The 19764-nt window shown below is 42.2% G+C and overlaps 1 protein-coding gene across 3 annotated transcripts in view; it reads right to left on the reverse strand.

The window, feature by feature from the left end:
• Cd38 (CD38 molecule) overlaps positions 1–19413 on the reverse strand; it is a 40263-nt gene extending 20850 nt beyond the window's left edge. The window contains exon 1 of one of the 3 annotated variants that reach the window (XM_006251072.5): positions 18818–19413. In XM_006251072.5, the coding sequence (XP_006251134.1) occupies positions 18818–19059 (242 nt within the window). In that variant the 5' untranslated portion in view covers positions 19060–19413. The remainder of the gene's footprint in view (positions 1–18817) is intronic. The other 2 variants (NM_013127.2, XM_063272880.1) reach the window with 2 other exon arrangements.
• Positions 19414–19764: the final 351 nt, after the last annotated feature.

A 19764-nucleotide genomic window follows, 5' to 3' on the forward strand; every position in this document is an offset into this window, starting at 1 on the left:
GCAAGCACGGAAGAGATAATGGAAAGAAAGGAAGAAAGGCAAATTTGACCTTCATTATGGACTTTGATCTTTTGTGGCAGCAGAAGACTTTGTACACTGGAAGTAGGAGATACCAGAATGTCCTTCTCTAGAAGCTGCACTCAGAAGGAAGTGGGGATAAAAGCACGTAGATCAGTACTCCTGACAAAAAGAGCCGACTTTGAGCCATGGAAGAGGAAGGACGATGTAAGTCAAGATAGGAAAAAAGTAGTCAAGAGTGGTGGTGTACACCATAAGGCCTGCCTGGTCTACAGAGCAAGTTCCAGGACAGCCAGGGCTACACAGCGAAACCCTGTCTCGAAAAATGGAGAAAGAGAGGAAGGAGGAGGAAGAAGGGGTGGTGGTAGAGAAAGAAGAAGAAAGAAGAGGAGGAGGGAGGAGAAGGAGGGGAGAGAAGAAAAAATAAGACGGGAAAAGGGTATAGATTCTGAGCTCACTGTGGATTTCTAGTGGACTGAATATGTGTAGGGACACAGTGTTAGGGAAATTATAGAGTCAGTAACTAGGATGAAGTGGCCATCAGCTGGAAGAGAACTTCCAGCAGAAGTCATCTTCACGATGGGTTCCATTTGGAATAGCTGGGTCTTGAAATGCCTATAAGACATCCAAAGGAAGCAATAGAATAGGGAAATGGGCTTGTGACAAGGACAAAGAAGAGATGGTGATGAGCCCAGGAGAAGTACTGGAAGATGAAATATAGACACCAGCAAAAGGAAAAATGGAGGGTTGTGACAAATGCTAAGTGAACACAATATGTCAAGCTTTCTTACCAGTCCTAAGTTTGGTTGGAAAATTTCCTGAAAGTATAGATCAGAAGCATCAAAAATTTTAGGTTTAGTAATTCTGTGGCAGTCATTTGTAATCTCTTCAAATTCCTATATTCTATAAAACCCACTTACCATTTTTCTCTTAAAAATTCCCAATGTCACAAATGCAAATTTATAGAGTATACTTATACATCAGTACGTTATAACTTGATCTGGTCTATGTGGAAGAGATCACATCCTGAGAAACGAGTCCAGAAAGCGTTCCTTTCCTCTTTTTTCTTGTCTTTGAGGCGGGCTTTCATGTAGCCCAGGCTGGTGTGAACTCCTCGTGTAACTGAGGACGATCTTCAATGATCCTCTTGCCTCAACCTCCCAAATGTTGGGATTCCACCACATCAAGTTTTATGACGTGTCAAAGATCGACCCTCAGCGTAGCACATTTTAGGCAAGAAGTCTACTGACACAGCTACATCCCAGCCCAGAACCTTTTTCTTTCTATCATGCCATCTCAGGAACTGGCTCCTGGCAGGAGATGGTACTCTTCTGTGCATAGTGTCCTGATGACTTCATCCTTTTTCACTGGGCCTGACTCCTAAAGGCTCTCCAACTTCTATGTCACCACACTGAGGGCTAAGCTTTGAGCACAAGGTCTTGGGCAGTATACTCAAACCATGTCTATCCCTTCCAAAAAGTTTATTCTTTAAAATAAATCCTTACCTTTAAAATTATTCCCAGCACCATTCAAAACGGCTTGGTGGTTTCTCAAAAAGTTAAGCATCCATCGGCCATTTAGCCCAGTTCTTTATTTCTGGATACCTCCCCTTTCCAAATGAAACTATATGACCATATAATTGATTAATCTATATACTAATGTCCAGAGCACCTTCATCCATCATATCTGAAATGTATATAAGCCAAATGTCCATCAACCAGTAAATGGATAAACAAATTATCATATACACACATAGTTGACTTAGTAAAGAGCCAACTTTTAAAATAAATTATGTGCGTATTTATGTGTGTGTGCATATGTAAGTGTGGCATATGTGTGTGGAGTGTATACACGTGTGCAGATTGATGCACTTTTGTACATATCACAGAGGCTCAGGGAACACAAGGTGTCCCACTCTGTCACTCTGTACATTACTCCTTTGAGACAAGGTCTCTCATTGGACTGGGGCTAAGCTTATGACCAGTGAACCCCAGTGAACCCCGGACTCTCCAGAGCTCCGGTATAGATACATGTGGTTGTAGGGCAAGTGGGCTCTGCCCCCAGAAGGGCACAAGAAGTGGTCAGGTGGAGTGTACTTGAACTCTGGAATCTTAGAGATGTCAGTCAGCAGGAGCTGCTCCCGCTCTGAACCTGATCTGGAACACATAACCACAACTAACTGAGAGGACCACGGGCAGTCTGTCATGTAATACAGCACCAGGAGTCCTCTTCTCTGTTTGGATAGCAAGTCTCCATTGAAGATTTCAAAATATCAAACACTTCTTGAAACACCTCCTTAAGCCTTGGGTTATCCATGCAGGCCACTTCCAGTCAACGGAATTTAAGGAGAAGGCAAAAGAGTGAAGAAAAGATTCTTGGAAAGAGATTGTTCTCTGACAAGAGGAGTCCCAAGATGAATTCTAGTCTCCCTGATCTTTTTCACTCTGGATGTGATTACATGAGGACAATGGCTAGGATTGCCACAACCATTTTTTGACAAAGGTTTAAGGATAAAAGATACTCCTGGAGATGGAAGACTAGAAATAAAAAGCCTGTCTCTCACTGAGCTGCTAAGCTGACCCTGCAGTCACCTCACTTCTGGGTATCTCATTATATACATATTATGCAACTCTCACTTAAAGCCTGCCTTGAGTCTCTGTCGAATGTCGCCCCAAACCATTTAATTGGCATACCCAGTGTGGTGGGTTGAACTATGTCCTCACAAAGATGTTGAAACCTTACCCGAGTATCTCTGAATGTATTCTTATTTGGAAATAAGATATTTGCAGAATACACACACACACACACACACACACACACACACAGACACTATCTATATCTATATCTACATCTATCTATATCTATATCTATATCTATATCTATATCTATATCTATATCTATATCTACATCTATCTATATCTATATCTATATATCTGCTGAGCACATTTGGTGTGGCTTGAGACTAAATTATATTTCAGTGATGAGCACTGTGTATTAGTGAATCAATTAGGGGGTTTGTTCAAGGGAGAGGTGAATTCATCCAAAGAGGCCATCAACTGGAGAGGAATATTAGAAGAGAATCATGGGAGTGATTGAAAGGAAGAAAGGAAAGAAAGTGATGTAATTATAATTTAGCTTGAAAAATGTTAATAGAAATTTAAAAATTTTAAACTACTGAAAACCATCTTTGTAGAGAATCGATTTTATATGAAGTCACTGAGGGTTTTCCACATTCCATACGACTGGGATGATGTACAAAGGGAGACTAGGGCTGAGGAGATGGCTCAGTGGGTAAAGCGCATGCTGTAAGCCTAAGGACCTGAGTTCGAATCCTCAGCATTCGTGTAAAAGTTAGGCACAGCTGAGTATGGGGAGCAGAGATGCATGCTCCTCAGCCCTCAGTGGCCAGCGAGTCTAGCCAAAATCCCAGGTTCAGTGAGAGACCTTGTCTCACAATAAAATGGAGAGCAAGAGACGAAGATAACCAGTGTTGCTCTTTGGCCATACAGATGCACAGGCATATTTACACACACACACACACACACACACACACACACACACACACACACACACACACTGAGGAAAAGTTGGCTATAAAGACAGATGTGTGTGTACTGAGAGAATACAATATGAAGACTACCAGAGAACTCCTTGAACCCAGGCAAGGATGTCTAAAGATCCCAAGAGCTGGGAGAAGGGAATGGAACAGAGCTCCTCACAGAAGCCACCCCAGCAGCCGTCTCCGTTCTTGACTTCCAGAACTCTGGACTGTCAGCTAGTATTGCTGAAGCCGGGTGTTTAGTAAGTGCCTGTTGGGGCAGCTCTAGCAAACTAAAGAGCCATGGCACATTCTACAGCTCTTACTTATGCATAGATAAACGCCATAGATAAAGGATTGTAAGATCCTTCACAAGGAAAAAAACCAAAACAGTTAACTCCACAGAATGAAAGTGTGCAAGGGACACAAATTAAGAACAGCTGGAGCCAGTACCGTCTCTTACCAGAGCGCTGGTCAGAAAGACAGCCACACCTAGAAGAGGCAGGGTGTGAGGAGAGAGGAACACTCCTGTGTCGAAAAGAGAACAGCCCTGAGAAGAGAAATGGGGCTTTGGTTTTGTTTTTGTTTTTTTTTTTCAAATAAAAATAATATATGTTTTAACTTAGCAAATTTGCTCTTAGGATTCTATATTAATATCACACACACACACACACACACACACACACACACACACACACACACACACACACACTTTTAACATTGCTTTGGAAATATTGTAAAAATGAAAGCACGGCAAACGTCCGTCCCTGGGTGTGAATCTAGAGGACAGTAAATGTACCAACTGTGGGCCAATTAACTGTGACAATATGTTCCAGCTGTGCTCATCAGTTAACTGTGGAGGAAGGGGAAGTGAGAAAAGAGGTTGAAAACAAGATCATATGCTGCCTTGTGCTAGAAGCACTTCTAGAAAGCTGTGAGAGAAACAATCGGCAGGATTACTCTCTGAGAAAAGGGGAAAAGATGTTAAGGGAGGTATTTTTGTAACCATTCGTCTGTAACTGGCTACTTCTTTAAAAACAGAAAGAAATCTGTGACAGGATATAGCAATTTCTCTCTATTGTATTATTGAACAAAAAGAGTTGCTTCTAACATTCCAGGGACATCTCAATGTGCTTTAAATATTTATTATGTAACTTTCTCACCTTTAAGAAAAGGACAAAAGATACTGATTGAGGTTGTTGAAATGAGGACTGAGAAGAACCCCCTTGGCATATGAAGAACAAGGTTAACTGGGTACAGGCAAAGCACGTGGTCCTCAGCTGTGAATTGATCTGTTCAGACCTTGAGAGTCCAGAATGCCTTTGATAAAAAGGGCTACACCAAGAAAACAGTCCCCAAAATACAATCCACTGTCCTTACCTAAGCCTCAGTATCCCCTTGTGCCTTTAAATCTTTACCAATTGTCTGTATTCTGCCTTTGTCCTTGAAGAACTCACAACGAGAGTTCATCAACTTAGATACCCTAACAGATAATTCAGCTTTCTGCTGGGAACCTAGATGATAGGTTTTGCTATGAATTTCATATGACGTGTCAAAGACAGAAGTTACTTTGTAATATTTGTTTGATAGTCATAATGAGAAAGAAGAGAGAGAGAGAGAGAGAGAGAGCAAGTGTATATAAGTGTGTGTGTGTGTGTGTGTGTCTGTGTGTCTGTGTATCTGTGTGTCTGTGTGTCTGTGTGTGATGCCAGGGAGAATCTGGGTGGTAGCCATGGAAGTATAAACCTTAAGTGAAGTCTTTTCTGTTATTAGATTAATAATCTCAAAAGATTCCAGGATCAATGAGCTAGATAGTTTTTGTCAACTTGGTCACACAGTTTTGTCAATAAGCTGCACAGACCTGGAAAAGGGAAGGTTAAGTGAGGAATTGTGTCTATTAGACTGCCCTCTGGTCATATCCATGGGACATTTTCTTGATTGCTGGTTGATGTGAGAGGACCCAGATCACTGTGGCCAGTGCCACCCTTGGCAGATGACTCTGAGCTATCTAAGAGGCAGCAGAGCAAGCCACAGAGAACAAACCAGTAAGTGGCATTCCTCGTGGGTTCCGCTTCATTCCCTGTCTTGGTGGAACTCTGCTAGTTCCTGCCTCCCTCAGTAATGGACTATGACCTGGAGGATCAAATATTCCTTTTCTGTCTCTGAGTTGTTTCTGGTCATCGTGTTTATTATAGCAACAGAAAGCAAATTAGGACAATAATATATGTAGGTCACCTTCTCCCGGTGTGTACAGGTCTGACACACTCTGGTGAGAAGGAGAAAACACCATAGCAATTTTAAATTTTCAATTACAAAATCTTTTAACTGCATTCTTAAAACTACTTAATGCCAAAGCTACCTGATGAAGCAGGTGTAGATTGCACTTGTCGACCACTTTCAACTTGATGGATTTAAAAAAAATTTTAATCCACTGTTTAGGATTCTAACTGGGGATTAATTGGTTCTTTATTTTGTATTTTAAATTTTTAAGTCAGTGTTCTATATCGGACTTGCTTTCTTTGCATTGTTAGAAAAAAAATAGTGATTGAAGGGAAGTCTGCTGGGTTGACTCTTGCTATTTCTCACCTTAGTAGTCACTGCCCTCTTTCTTCATAGCCTCCTCCAGAGTGGGCATTATTGGTAAAATGGCCTCCTTATTTCCATCCATATCAGTGTATGAATAAAACCGCCTTGCCCTTTCTGACCCTTCCTAGCACATGTGCACAGGAAACCGATTCTTTATCTTTCACTCTGTTTCCTGTTTTGTTACATTTTTTTCTCAACACCTTAATTCTATTCTTGTCACCACTTCTCCTTTGAGAAGACTGATTGTTTTCGCTATTCTGACCTGATTGGTTTCTAAGTTGTTTCTCAAAGAACAAGCACCAGAGCGAATCAGCTCTGGAGTCATTTTACCAGAAAACCATGTCCTACTCTACACAGATTCGGCAAAATAAAATCAATCCTCTCCAAGTTGCTCTTGGTTGTAGTGTTCATCCCAGCAACAGAAAGCAAACAGGGCAAGCATATACTTATCCCCCTGTGGGTATAGCATCAACTGTAGAGGAAGTTGTCTTCACAGACCTCGGAAGCACAGGCAGAAACTTTTGTTTCCACTCACTTGGATGTGTATTTATCTTTCTGCAAACATGTTTATGCTTCCTATAATTCCCTAAAATGTTATGTAAATAAATTAGGTAAGTGACAAATTAAAAGCTACTTTTCCTATGAAAATTAAGTGATTACTTCGGTAAATAATGACTATGTGTGAGACCGTTGAAAAAATGCTTCTTTTGATATTGAGATGCTAATTGTAATGACCATAGGACATTATGTATCTCTGGAGGCATGGTTTCTCGGCCTACTTAAAAGGCTCTGCCTCTTCAATACCACCCCACCCTGTTCCTTCCGTTTTGTATATTATATCAGCTGTTAGCCAATTTTGTTCTTCATCTTTCCCAGAAAAAAAAATCAGATGAAAGACGACTGTGACTTGGATAGTGGCAGATACGGTAGGAAGTGGATATACTCTGGGTACATTTGGGATGGGGGACAGACTCGCCAGATACCCGGAAGGACATTAAATCATGCCCCTCCTGATTCTCAACTCTGGGATGAGCGCATGTACCCACACCAGCTGAGATAGATTTTGAGAATAGAACGCATTTGATTTAGTGTGTGATCGCATACAAAATATGAAAGAAAAAAGAAGACAGAAGTGATACCAAGATTTTTTAGCTCAGCTACTGGAAAATGACTTGCTCTTTCAAAGAAGGAAAGAACAGAGCGGAACAAATTTAGAAAGGCACCGGGATTTGGATTTGTACAAATGAGTTTTGTAATGCCCACTGCCGTCCAAGTGGGGAATTTTAAATAGGAAGTTGGCCGTGTCAATCCTTGGGTGATAAAGTTTTGGGTGAAACTATACCCCATGCAGACAATGTAAAGAGTTTAAGGGAAGAAAATGTTTCAAAGGGAGGATGTGACATCAACTCTTTCTAGTGATTCTAATTGATCATGTGAAGGGAAGGCAGGAAAGGAACAGAAGATTGATGAATCTGACAAGATTTGGTTTAAGATGAATAGTAATGACACTGGAGAGGACTAAAGAAAAGCTAACTGAAGAGCCTCTGGATCACTTTCTTAGTTGAGTGTCTTACTACTGTCTGTTCTCAATGAGACAGCCAGCATGATCGTCTCTTTAATTAACAGCAGCGTGTCAGTACATAGTATTCTCAAGACACATCACTAGTGACATGAACCCTGTCTCTGAACCTTGAAGAAAGCTTAATCACTTAGAATATAGTGTGTTACCAATAACACTGATGTAAGCATAAAATAAATATACAATAATTACATATCACACATCCAGAGACAAAGCAAACACACACTTAAGTTATTGTTGTTGTTGTTGTCTAGGTTTTCAGTATAAGATAAATTAGGTACAAACATAAAATTAAGAATATTATGGACTTGTACTTTTACTCCTGATTGAGGTTATAAATGTGAAGTTATAATGGGTCTGTCTTTCCTTAAATGACTATGAAACAGCCAGAAACATGACTTGGCAGTTAAGAGCATAGCATAGGCTGCTCTTCTAGAGGACTTGGGTTTAATTCCCAGCACCATGTCCAGCAGCTCACAACTGCCTATGACTCCAGCTTCAGGGAGCTCCGACACTCTTTTCTGCCCTCCGAGGGCGTTGTACTCACATGCACAAATGTACACACATATGCACATAATTTCAAAAAATAAAATATTAAAAATGCAGATTTCAAGAACAATCCACTAAAGTCCAGAAACATCATGTCAACTTCCAGTGAGTAGCAATGTCACACTCTCTAAGTTTTGCCTCTACCGACAGCAGTTAGGATTCCTCAGAATAACAGACAACCCCATCTCACAGGCAGGACAGTTACTCAGTAAGTTAGAGACTTTGTTCCCCTGTCTTGGGTATCAGAGGTGCCAGCTGCATGATCCTGGGAATTCCAGCCTTATATGAGCAGCCAGCCTGATCCTCTGGATTTTGGTCCTAGATTGAGTGTCATACTGTTGGCTACTCTGGCTCTGAGGCCTCAGACTTGGGACTGAGCAATGCTGCTGGCATCCTTCAGTTACCAGCATGCAAGCACTTATTGTAAGACTCCCCAGTCATCAAAGTCATGTGAGTCATCTCTGCTAGCAAATACCCCTCTTATCTCCCCATCCTCATCGTTTACTGCCTCTGTTTCTGTGAAGAGCTCTGAAAAATACATTTGCCACCTGACTGATAAAGGACCCAGAACTTTTCAGCCTTTCTTTTATGAACTCTCTTTCAGGACAAGCAGCAAAGAATGCCCTTGCTTAGAATTAAAGTAAAGGCATGCCAAAGGACTGTTTCAGTTTAAAAATAATGATTCGCTCATCCCCATTGGATTCATCAATCTTGTCTAGAGTCATCAGATGCTGCTAAACTAATGGGATGAGAAGTCACTGTGGAAGTTGAGAACACAGTGACACACAACGCTCAACTCTAATAACCTCCAAACTGTGGACAGTGTGACATTATGGGGCTTTTGATGTGATGCTGGAGGAAAAGCCCCCTCTGTGAAGTATCCCTGCTCCATCCCTAAGTCTAACCATCTCTAACCTGCCTATCAGTATATAGGGAATACTGCTTCAGGAAGAACGTGTTCAACAGCAGCACAGAGGCCAGCCAGAGGAATCAGCAGGTCAAGGCACTGTCTGTACAAGCCTGACAACCTGAGTTGTTCCACGGAACCCACATGAAGGTAGAAGGAGAAAACTGACCTCCATTCATGCACCATAACACGTGTGTATCCATGTACATGTGCACTCACACGCATCATACACATACATTCAATAATAATAAATCAAACCAAAGCATAAAAATAAACAACACCACAAGGCTTTAACCACTCAAACCCAGAAGGTGGAAAATCCTAAGCTAAATGACCAATCTGTTCCACATACTGATAGGTATCTGTAAATGGAGAGAAAATGGTAATAAACTAAAAAAAACATAATATACATCTATACAGCGTAAACTTTGACTCTCCATTAGAACTAACCAAAGTTATAATATGTCTTTAGGAAAGTCCTAGAAAATTAAACACAGACTAGACATTACTAAAATTTTACCTCCTAGAGAAGTTGTTCTTGTGTTGTTTTAGTCCCATAATTGAACATCTAAACTGTCTTCCACATTCTTTCCAGCTCTGCCCACCACTTGCTATATAGTATATGTTCTTCTGTCTCACGTGTACCTCTGCCTGTGAGAATGGAAGTTTCTGAAATTAGAAAAATTCTGTGTGTTTTGCTCACTGTTAAGAAAGAAGAATCTGCAAGAGTTCAGGAATAAAGTTGGTCTTCTGTGCATGTGGCCGCCACATCTATGAGTCCAAACCACTACAGATTGAAAATATTCAGAATGAGCTGTCTTCGTACTGTACATGTACACACTTTCCCTGTTGCTATCATTCTCTGGACTACATGATGTAATAACAATTTATGTAGCATGCATGTTGTATTAGCTCCTTTAAGAAATCCAGCAAAGATATAAAATATGAATGACAAAGTGTAGACTACAAGCAAATATCTCAGAATTTTATAGAAGAATTAACCGTACAGGAGTCCTGGGCTTCCTAAGACCAGCTCCCCACAGGTACATAGGAATGCATAGTATTCTTGAATAAATATGTTACACAATACATAAAACTTTGAAGGGAGACCAAATTAGAGCCACAGGATATACAGCATTCTTTGTAGCATCATACTGAGGTGTTATCATAGCTTGGATATGCCTGTACCCCAATGTTTCCCTTGCTTAGAGCTTGGCCCACTATGTGGCTGTGTTGAAGTTATAGGACCTCTAAAGCTGGGACCTGGTAGAAGGTGCTTAAGTTATGGGGCATCACCCTCAGAATCAATGAGTCCTGTTCTGAAGGTGAGCGTTAGTGCCTGTGACTAAGTGCTCTCCGCACAGGGCCCATCATCCGGCCATGCTATCGTGGAGCCAGAAGGTGCTTCAACTTCTGAAATTGTGAGCTAAACTCATTTTTCCTTCCCCTGTTTTCCATCATCCTGTACTCTACTATACTAATAACAACAGACTACAGCAGGTACTATTGGGGAGATTTACAAAAAAAAATTTACTCAGTAGAATATGTTTTTCATTCCTTGTCATCGGAGGTTATAGCTTCAACCTTTCAAGTGAGAGAATAGTGTGTCATTGTTGTCTGCTAGAGGTACAAATACTTTCTGTGCAATAACAAGGTAATCACAAAAGTTCTGCTTCATAATGCCTTCTAGAACATTAGCTTCTTCGTGTCACTGCACCTAAGTCTAATATTCATTTTGAGCACTAGCAAATACAAAGTGCCTCAAAGTATTCTTTGAAGTGAATCTATCATTTTACTGATGTCCTCACGAATGAATATTTAAAGCCAGGTCTCTCCGGCTTCAAGTCTGTTCTAGTTACATTTCACCTGGTCGCTTTCAAGGCTGACACAAATGAATAAATAAATCACTAATGTGTGTAGGTCCACGTGCGATGTCATATGGAAACTTACACTTGGGAAATGTTTTCAAATTCTGATGAGGCGGGCTGTTGAATCTGGTCACTGTTCTAGACTTTTTCCTGATTCATCAGTTTCCTGTCACTGTAGTGAAATGCCTGACACAGTCTTATGTATTTTAGTTCACTGATTTGCCAGTTCCATCCAAGATCAAGAAGTCTTTACTCTCTGTACTAGTTTTCTGCTTTCATCAAGACTTAAGCAAAATGCTGAGCCCATCAAAGTGGGAATCACGGGGAAGTAAAATGCACACACTTGACCTCCTAGAAAACCCAGAAAGTTTGAAGAGGAAGGAGCAAAGGACATTTTTTAAATGTAACCCAGAAACAATGGAATCCAAAAAGCCAGAAAGAACGAAGTGAGAAAGAAGTGTAGCAGGAGAATAGAAAATATTCTTTCACTCTCATCATTTACATCTGGGTCCAACCATCTTGATATTGACATAAGTGTGTTCCATTCAAAATACTTTTATTTTTTAATAAAGAGATCAGAATATGATGGGCAACATATGAGGTAACTAGGGGTGGTGAGGTGAATTAGTGGCTGACATCACCATCATCCATGGAGGAAGCTGATCTGATGGGAGTCATGGAACTTAAGTCTTAACAACCAGGCTTCTCTCTAGAGAGCCATCTTCCTTCATGGCTTGGTCTCTGCATCAGTCTTCAGACCCTCTCCTACCTCTGCACTTACTCTGAGTCCTGAGTGTTACACTTTCCCACAGAGCCAAGAGATACTGTAAGTGCTGACATCCTGTACACACTTTGATAATCTTCGACACGTGTCTCTCAGTATGTCTAAGAAGACAGCTCATAAGTGTAGCCTTTAGATAGAGGAACCAAGTGGGATAGCTCAGGAGTACTCTACATTCGTGCTCCTGGTTCAACTTAGGGAGTTGAGTTTCATCTTCAAGGAAAAGCTTGATATCCATCTTCTTATGAGGTGGAGACCATGACTCAGCCAAGACCCCAAGTTTAAACCCCACCTGTTAGTAACTTTTCTTGTCACTGAGAATAGCTGGTGTGTTTATTTCCCCTTGAAAACACTTAACAAAAGCCACACTTAAAGGGAAAGCTGTCTTGTAGCTCACAGTTTGAGTCATAGTCTACCAAGTGGCAGAGTCAGGAAGGAGAGAGGTTGGTCACATTGTCTCTCCAGTCAGGAAGCACAGTGGGATTAATATGGGCACTCACCTGGAGTTCTCTTTTTCACTCAGTACAAAACCAAAGTTCTTGGAATAATACTATGCACACTTATGTTGGGTCTTCCTACTTTGATGAATGCAATCTGAAAACTCCCTCATAGACATGCCCAGAGATTTGTCTCCTAGATGATTTCAGATCCTGTCAAGTTGACAGGTAATATTAACCATCACCGTTCATATAAACCAACTTAAGAAATGAAGGAAGGAAGGAAGGAAGGAAGGAAGGAAGGAAGGAAGGAAGGAAGGAAGGAAGGAAGGACCAGTTGATGAATTTTATGAGGACAAAATCAAATTTAATTTTTTTTTAAAATAAAATTTGCAGTGTTGAGGAGATGGCTCCATTGGTACTAGCCTTGCAAGCATAAAGACTCGAGTTCTAGTTCCAGAACTCCTATTAAAATTCTAAGTATGGTGGCATGCAACTTGGGGATAGGAGGCAGAAAGAGGTAGATCCCCAAGGTTCATCAGCTAGCTAATCTTACTTATTTAGCATGTTTTGTGGTGGTTTGAATGAGAATGGCCTCCATAGAATCATACGTTTGAATACTTGGTGTCCAGCTGGTAGAACTGTTTAGGAAGGATTAGACTGGGTGGCCTTGTTGAAGGAGCTTTAAAAAAAATACTTAGTCGGGGCTGGAGAGATGGCTCAGCGGTTAAGAGCACTGACTGCTCTTCCAGAGGTCCTGAGTTCAAATCCCAGCAACCACATGGTGGCTCACAACTATCTGTAATGAGATCTGATGCCCTCTTCTGGCACATCTGAGGACAGCTACAATGTACTCATCTATAATAAATAAATCTTTTTAAAAAAATACTTAGTCAATTATCAATGTGTCTCTTTCACTCTACCTCAAGATGTGCCTCAAGACATGACCTCTCAGCTACTGCTCCAGCACCATGCCTGCCTACCTGCTGCCATGCTCTACACCATGATGGTCATGGACTCTAACCCTCTAACCCTGTGAGCCCTGTGGTGGTTTGGAAACAAATGGGCCCTATAGGCTCCAGTTGATGAGTTCTTTGGAAAGGATTAGGGGGCATAGCCTTGTTGAAGATGTGGTCTTGTTGAAAAATACATGTCTTTAGGAGTGGGCATTGAGCTTTCAAAATTCCACGCCAGCCCCTCCCCCTTCGGCCTGTGGATCAGCTGCTACTCTAGCACCATGCCTCTATGCTTCCTACCATGACTAAATGGACTAAACCCCGGAAACTGTAAGTCAGCCCTAATTAAACCTGTTCCTCTATAAGAGTTACTGTGGTCATGCTGTCTCTTCATAGCCCTAAGACAAAAGACAAGCCCCAAATTAATTGCTTTGTTTCATAAGTTGCCTTGGTCACAACAATTGCATCATTGCCCCCTCCCCCCACAAAAATCCTACAGCTTATAAAGAAACTACCCCCTACTGGGGAGGTATATTTATTATGGCTTTGTGCATATATACTCATAGGCCAGTTATGTAATCCAACTAAATATTTAGAGCTTATTATAGTTTAAGCATTGATCTAAGTGTTCAATATATGCCACTACATAACAGTCCCCAAACTCAACATGAGTCACTTGCTATTCTTTTTCATTATAAATCTGGTTGTGGGAGGTTGTTAAGGGCAGCAACAGAGGTAACAGAAAAATCATAGCAAAATGCTAGCAGGAACAGAGACGAGGATGCTACCATGCAAAACCTGAAGAGTTGAGGGTACCCACAAAATGTGTTATGCCCCCCCCCCCATTGAGAAGCAGAGTTTATTTCTCTAGCTGTTGAGTCTGAGCTGGCCTTGGATTGGTGACCTGTAGCGGTGAAGCCCATCGTGAGCTTAAAGCTTTAGGAGGAGCCATTTTCCAGAATGTGGAAACCATGAAGGGACCCTAGTCTAATAGGAAAGGCCTAGTGGAGGGGATCATGCAGAGAAAGAGAGATACAACTTCTCTGCTGAGCCAAGATATCGTTCACGAAAGCACGGCATCTTGAATGATGGCCTGGGTGATGGCAGACCCAGATGACATCAAGTCAAGTTGGCCTCTAGACCATCCCTGTCTGCTGACAGAATCATGAAATCTAGATAATCCTCATTGTAAATCACTGAATCGGGGAGTTTGTTATAGAGTCTTAGAAAATGGTACCCGGCATAAGATTCTGCATTTAAAAAAAAAATCTTGAAATAGGGGAGTCATTGGCAGTGTCATCTCCATAAGCAACAGCACTTAGATATGTGCTCAAACATAACGACCTGCCCGCTGTGAAAATGTTCTAGGACATGAAAATAGCATTAAATCATAGGCCAGTAGGAAGGACATCACCCTCCATAATTGTGAGAGGGCTGTATCTTATCAAGCCTTAAGTCTGTGGTTCCAGGCCACACTTCCTTCAGACTAAAGCTGCAGCAATTCTACAACTTATAGCCTGTCGGCTTAGACTGCAGGGTTTTATTTTGTTTGTTGTTTTGAATTGCCAGCATCCATGAGTGTGCAGACCAATTCCAATACCCACCCCCCACACACACACACATACACTATTTTAATTTGCGTGAAGACCCTGAGACTTCAGTACAGGCAGAAGAAGAAAGGTCTCAAGGAGGGACTGTTCATGCTGACTTGATGAACACACAGGAAGTGGTCATTGGAGGCTGAAAGAAAGCCCCTTGCAGAAGTGATGTAAGATGTTATAACTTGTCAACTGCAAAAGCAGAGATGCCTAACACCCTTTAGGAGCCCAAAGCTTTGGCTCAAATCCTTAGAGCAGAAGCTGAGAGTCCAATTGTCTCTTTTCTTTTTAGCTGTGCAAGAGAAAGTGCAGACGCGGAGAGGAAAGAATTCTTAATTCATAGTGCAGAATGGAATGTAAACATTTCTGGTTTGCTAGGTTTGAAAATAAAACTAACGTTCTCAGGGCTTCTTACTAAGGGCATCAAAATAAGAAGTAGCCGGAGATAATAATGAAACTCAGGGTGTTGTCAGTAAAATGTGTTCTCGGGGCAGAGGTCTTAGTGATGTAGCTGTGAGATACTTTGCGTGTATAAATATGATCTAGAAATATAAACAACCCCAAAACACATATGTAAGTAACTCAACAGAAAGAGTGAAGATCTGAACAAAGTTTAAATGGACAGAAGCCAGACAAAAGACTTGCTGGCAAACAGGGAATGGTTATATGCTATTTTTCTATCCTTCTCATAATTTAAAAAGATTAAAGACATTCAGTTATGGTTGGATCATGAAGGAGTTGTCCCTGTAGACTGACGTGGGAGTTGGAAATAATAAAACTATTTCAGAACAGATTAGGAATTTGAAAGCCATTCAAACAAAATGTGCACTGTGGCTGGCAATGGTCTGAGTGAAATGGCCCCCAAAGGTCCATAGAGAGTGGCACTATTAGGTGTGATCTTGTTGGAGTAGGTGTGGCCTTATTGGAGGAAGTGTGTGAGTGGGCTTTGTGGTTTCAGACACTCAAGCCAGGCTAAATGTCACTCTCTCTTCCTGTTGTCTGCCAGTCCAGATGTAGAACTCTCGGCTCCTTCTCCAGCACCAAGTCTGCCTGTGTGGCACCATAATGCTAATGAGCTAAAACTTCTAAACTGTAAGCCAGCCTCAATGAAATAGTTTCCTTTACTAGATACCCTATGCTCATGGTATCTCTTCATAGCAATAGAAACCTTAACTAAGACATGCACAATCTCCTAGCTTACCCAGAAATCCCGTCAGCGGGAGTCTGTCATAAAGAAAACACTCCAGTACACACATGAAGGTGTAACTTGAAATGTTTACAGCAGAAGGAAGCCTGCATGAGAATCAGAAATGTATCACTCCTGTGCCACCAGTAGCCAGGTCACCACCTGGAACACAGTAGGGGCTCAAAAATATCGAATGAAAGAATCAATAAATGGGATTGAAAAATTAGAAAATGGGCCAACAAGATGGCTCACTAAATAAAAGCGGTTACTGCCAGGCCTGAAGACCTGAGTTTGATTTCCAGAACCTGAATAGTGGAAGAAAGAAGCGACTTCCACACATGCCCTGTGGCAATCCTCCCTTCCCCCAAATGTAACAGAGATATGTAACTAAAACTTGGAAATTAGATTTTTGTTGACTGAAAATGGTTACATCTACCCTATAAAAAATAAGGTAGATTTGAGTAGAGCAACATGAGAGAACCTGACCAGACCACCAAGTGTTAAAAGTTAACAAGATTTGAAACAATGTAACTTTCAGCACTGAAGGACTGAATTATGGGACAATGTTCTACTGCATGAATGATTGCAGTTCGTTTATATATGTTTTTGTGGAGAGGTATCTGCACCACTACATTTACACAGCGGTAACCTTTCGAGCATTCACCATGACAAGATTATTTGTCTTGGTCTTCTTCATTTCTCTAAGAATTGGGTGCTGACGTTAACATTCCCGTTTTACAAGGTGAGAACACAGCACCGTACAGAGAACCTAGCCCAAGGTCATACTGCAACAGAGCCAACATTCAAGCTCAAATGATCTGGCTTCAGGGCTCACATTCCCGAACCATGGGACGATAAGGTACTATGTGTTCAGGTTAACCTTGTTGGCTCGTTATTCTCATAATTATCATTTCTTTCCTGTTTCAAAGGTCTCTCTATACATGGCCTATAAATGTCACAGAAACTTCCTATAAAGCATACACAGGCAATTAGTTTAGTGGCTAGGAGTTCAATCTCTACAACCACAGGTGGACACTCCAACTTTCTAACTAGGTTTTCTTGTCTATAAAATGGAGATATCAACAGCAACTGTCCCTGCATCATTGTCTTCTGTCCAAGTCTGTTCTGTCCATTCATTCTTCTCCTGCGATGCTGGGGATGAACCCAGGGCACTGTGTAAACTAGGCCAGAGCTCTATCACTGAGCTGCATCTCAGCCTCTGACATAAGTACCTGACACATGATAAGTGTCTATCACTAATCTGTTAATACAAAGTGTGTGTGTGTGTGTGTGTGTGTGTGTGTGTGTGTGTGTTGTGCAATGTCTGGAAAGATGCTCAATATTTATATGTTATAGGTCAATGAGGTGAACCAGCAGGTAGGGATATTTGCTTCCAAACTTGTAATTACCTGAATTTGATTCCCAGAAGCTACATAGTGGAGGCAGAGACCTGATTCCATGATTTCTGCACACATACACCCATGCGCACATGCGCACATACACAGTAAATATGTATACTTTTATTACTTAATCTCATTATTTTTAGATTGACTATTATTTGATAAACACAAATTGTTCTTGCAGAATGCATACACATACACATGAGTGGAGAGGTTAAACAAGTGTTTAACATCTACACACCACAAGGTTAATGCCAATTCCGTGCATCCCGTTTGCAAAGCTCAGTGAATTCACTCAAAATGACTGAACAACCAATATCATTTAAACATCTGTAAACAAAATGTTTGCCAGGACCCTCAGAGTGTTCATACATGAACATTTTCGAGTAAGACCAAGACCCAAACCACTGAGCATGGGAAGCGTGCATCTGAAGACAGAATGTAAAGTTGGGCTTCTATGGGTGCCTTCCCAGCCTGTAGGGCTTCCTGTTTGACTTCAGAGATCAGTTCTACATTAAAATGATGTCAGGGAGTAGCAACACAAATCCTTCCCTCTGGGGCAGGTAGTGGGTGGGAGGGGATGTGGGGGATGAGGGCTGGTTCTATGAGCTGACCCTATTGACTGATGAAGATGTTGTTCCCAAGGTTCACCAAGTGCATTTAGCTTACCTGATGAGTAATATTTCAGTTTTTATAGTCTTTCTTGTTTTATTTTTATTAATGATCAGGTGCAAAAACCAAACAAACAAACAAACAAACCCAGGTTGCTGTTTGGGCTTGCTTTTTCGTTTTCTTTGTGTTGTAATTAATTAAAATTTATTTTAACTTATTTTGAGCCTGGTCTCTCTTTGTAACCCAAGCTTGCCCTAGAACTTACAATGTAGCTGTGCAGCCCTTGCTAACCTTGAATTAACAAAAATCCTCCTGACCCTTCCACCCCGCAGCGTGCTCAGTAAGTCACCCAGTCAAGAGTCGCCTGTGACCCTAACTTTCTGGGCAGGGGCAGTGTCTGAGGAAACCACAAACCAAATGACAATGTGAAGTTCCTGTGCCTGCGAGTCATCTTTGTCCCTGAAACACGCTGTGGCTAAAGATGGTCCTAAGGGCCCCACAATTCAGGACCCACTGTGGGAGGCTAGCATCTTTAAAGAGCTAGCAGAGCTCAGCAAGGATCAGCGCCCCCGTCGCAGACACTGCCAACCCGGAGGTGGTGGTGCAGGCGGTGTTCTGGTAACTCGAACAGGAGACCTTCGGCTCAGCACTGCCCCTCGGCTTCCAGCTGATCCACAACAGAAGTTTCTTTGTTTGGGGCAAACTGGAAGGTCCCTGCCATGAGAGCTCCAGCTGGGTCACAGCCGGCTTCCCCGGTCCCGCTGCTCACTGTGCCTAGAGTGTGCCTCACAAACCAACTCACCTCATCTCCGGCCGGAGGATTTGAGTATAGATCAGGCAGCGTCCCAAGATGATGTCAGCGAAGTGCTTCGTGGTAGGCTTCCCTTTCCACACCAGGGGTGAGCGCGGCCACAGAACTATGACCACGACCACTACCAAGGCGACCAGGAGCAGGAGACCCACTCCAAGACCGATCTGGGCTTTCCTAGTGAGGCGGCAGCCAGGTCTGTCCTCAGACACCTGGGAAAATTCATAGTTGGCCATTGGGCTCCTGGAGACTGGCCCAGGCTAGGCAGGAAGAGAGCACAGGGCTGGCTGGGTCAGAGCCTGCCCCTCCTCCTTTCTTTCACTTGCCTTTTATCTGCTTCCTTTCCCACCCCCTACTCCTGCTTCAGAGTTCCACCGGGGGTGACTAGACTAACAAGGCTTTTGGGTTGTCAACAGGCGCTCCAGCTGCTTACTTCCAGACTCCAGAGCAGACTGACCCGAACCTCTCTCTCCAAGAGAAGACAGCACTTTAGCCTCTGTGGGTGCACAAACAAGAGCTTCAGGATACTCCTGGCCAACGCCCCCTGTCACCTGTGCACTTGACACTTTCGCTACATATGTGCCCCGGAGGGTAAAAATTCCTCCCTCTCTCTCTCCCTCTCTCTCTTCTCTCTCTCCCTCTCTCTCTCTCTTCTCTCTCTCCATCTCTCTCTCTCTCCATCTCTCTGCCTCTTTCCCACTCTCCTTCTCCCTCTTTCCTCCCTCCCCCTCTCTCTGTTCACCCAAATGCCTGGCAATGAATGTCCCACCTCTAATTCTGAACTTTGATAAAAATCCTACCCAGATATCTTTAAAGTCTCAGCATCACTCTGTTCCTCTTCTCGGGAGTTATCAGTTCAAACCCAGCCCCAGCTGCTAAAATGCTGTTAACTCACCTCTCTGAACCAGATAGACGTGAGCAGAGACTCACATTAATTACAT

Source organism: Rattus norvegicus, chromosome 14 (genome assembly GCF_036323735.1).
Source record: "Rattus norvegicus strain BN/NHsdMcwi chromosome 14, GRCr8, whole genome shotgun sequence".
Taxonomy (NCBI): domain Eukaryota; kingdom Metazoa; phylum Chordata; class Mammalia; order Rodentia; family Muridae; genus Rattus; species Rattus norvegicus.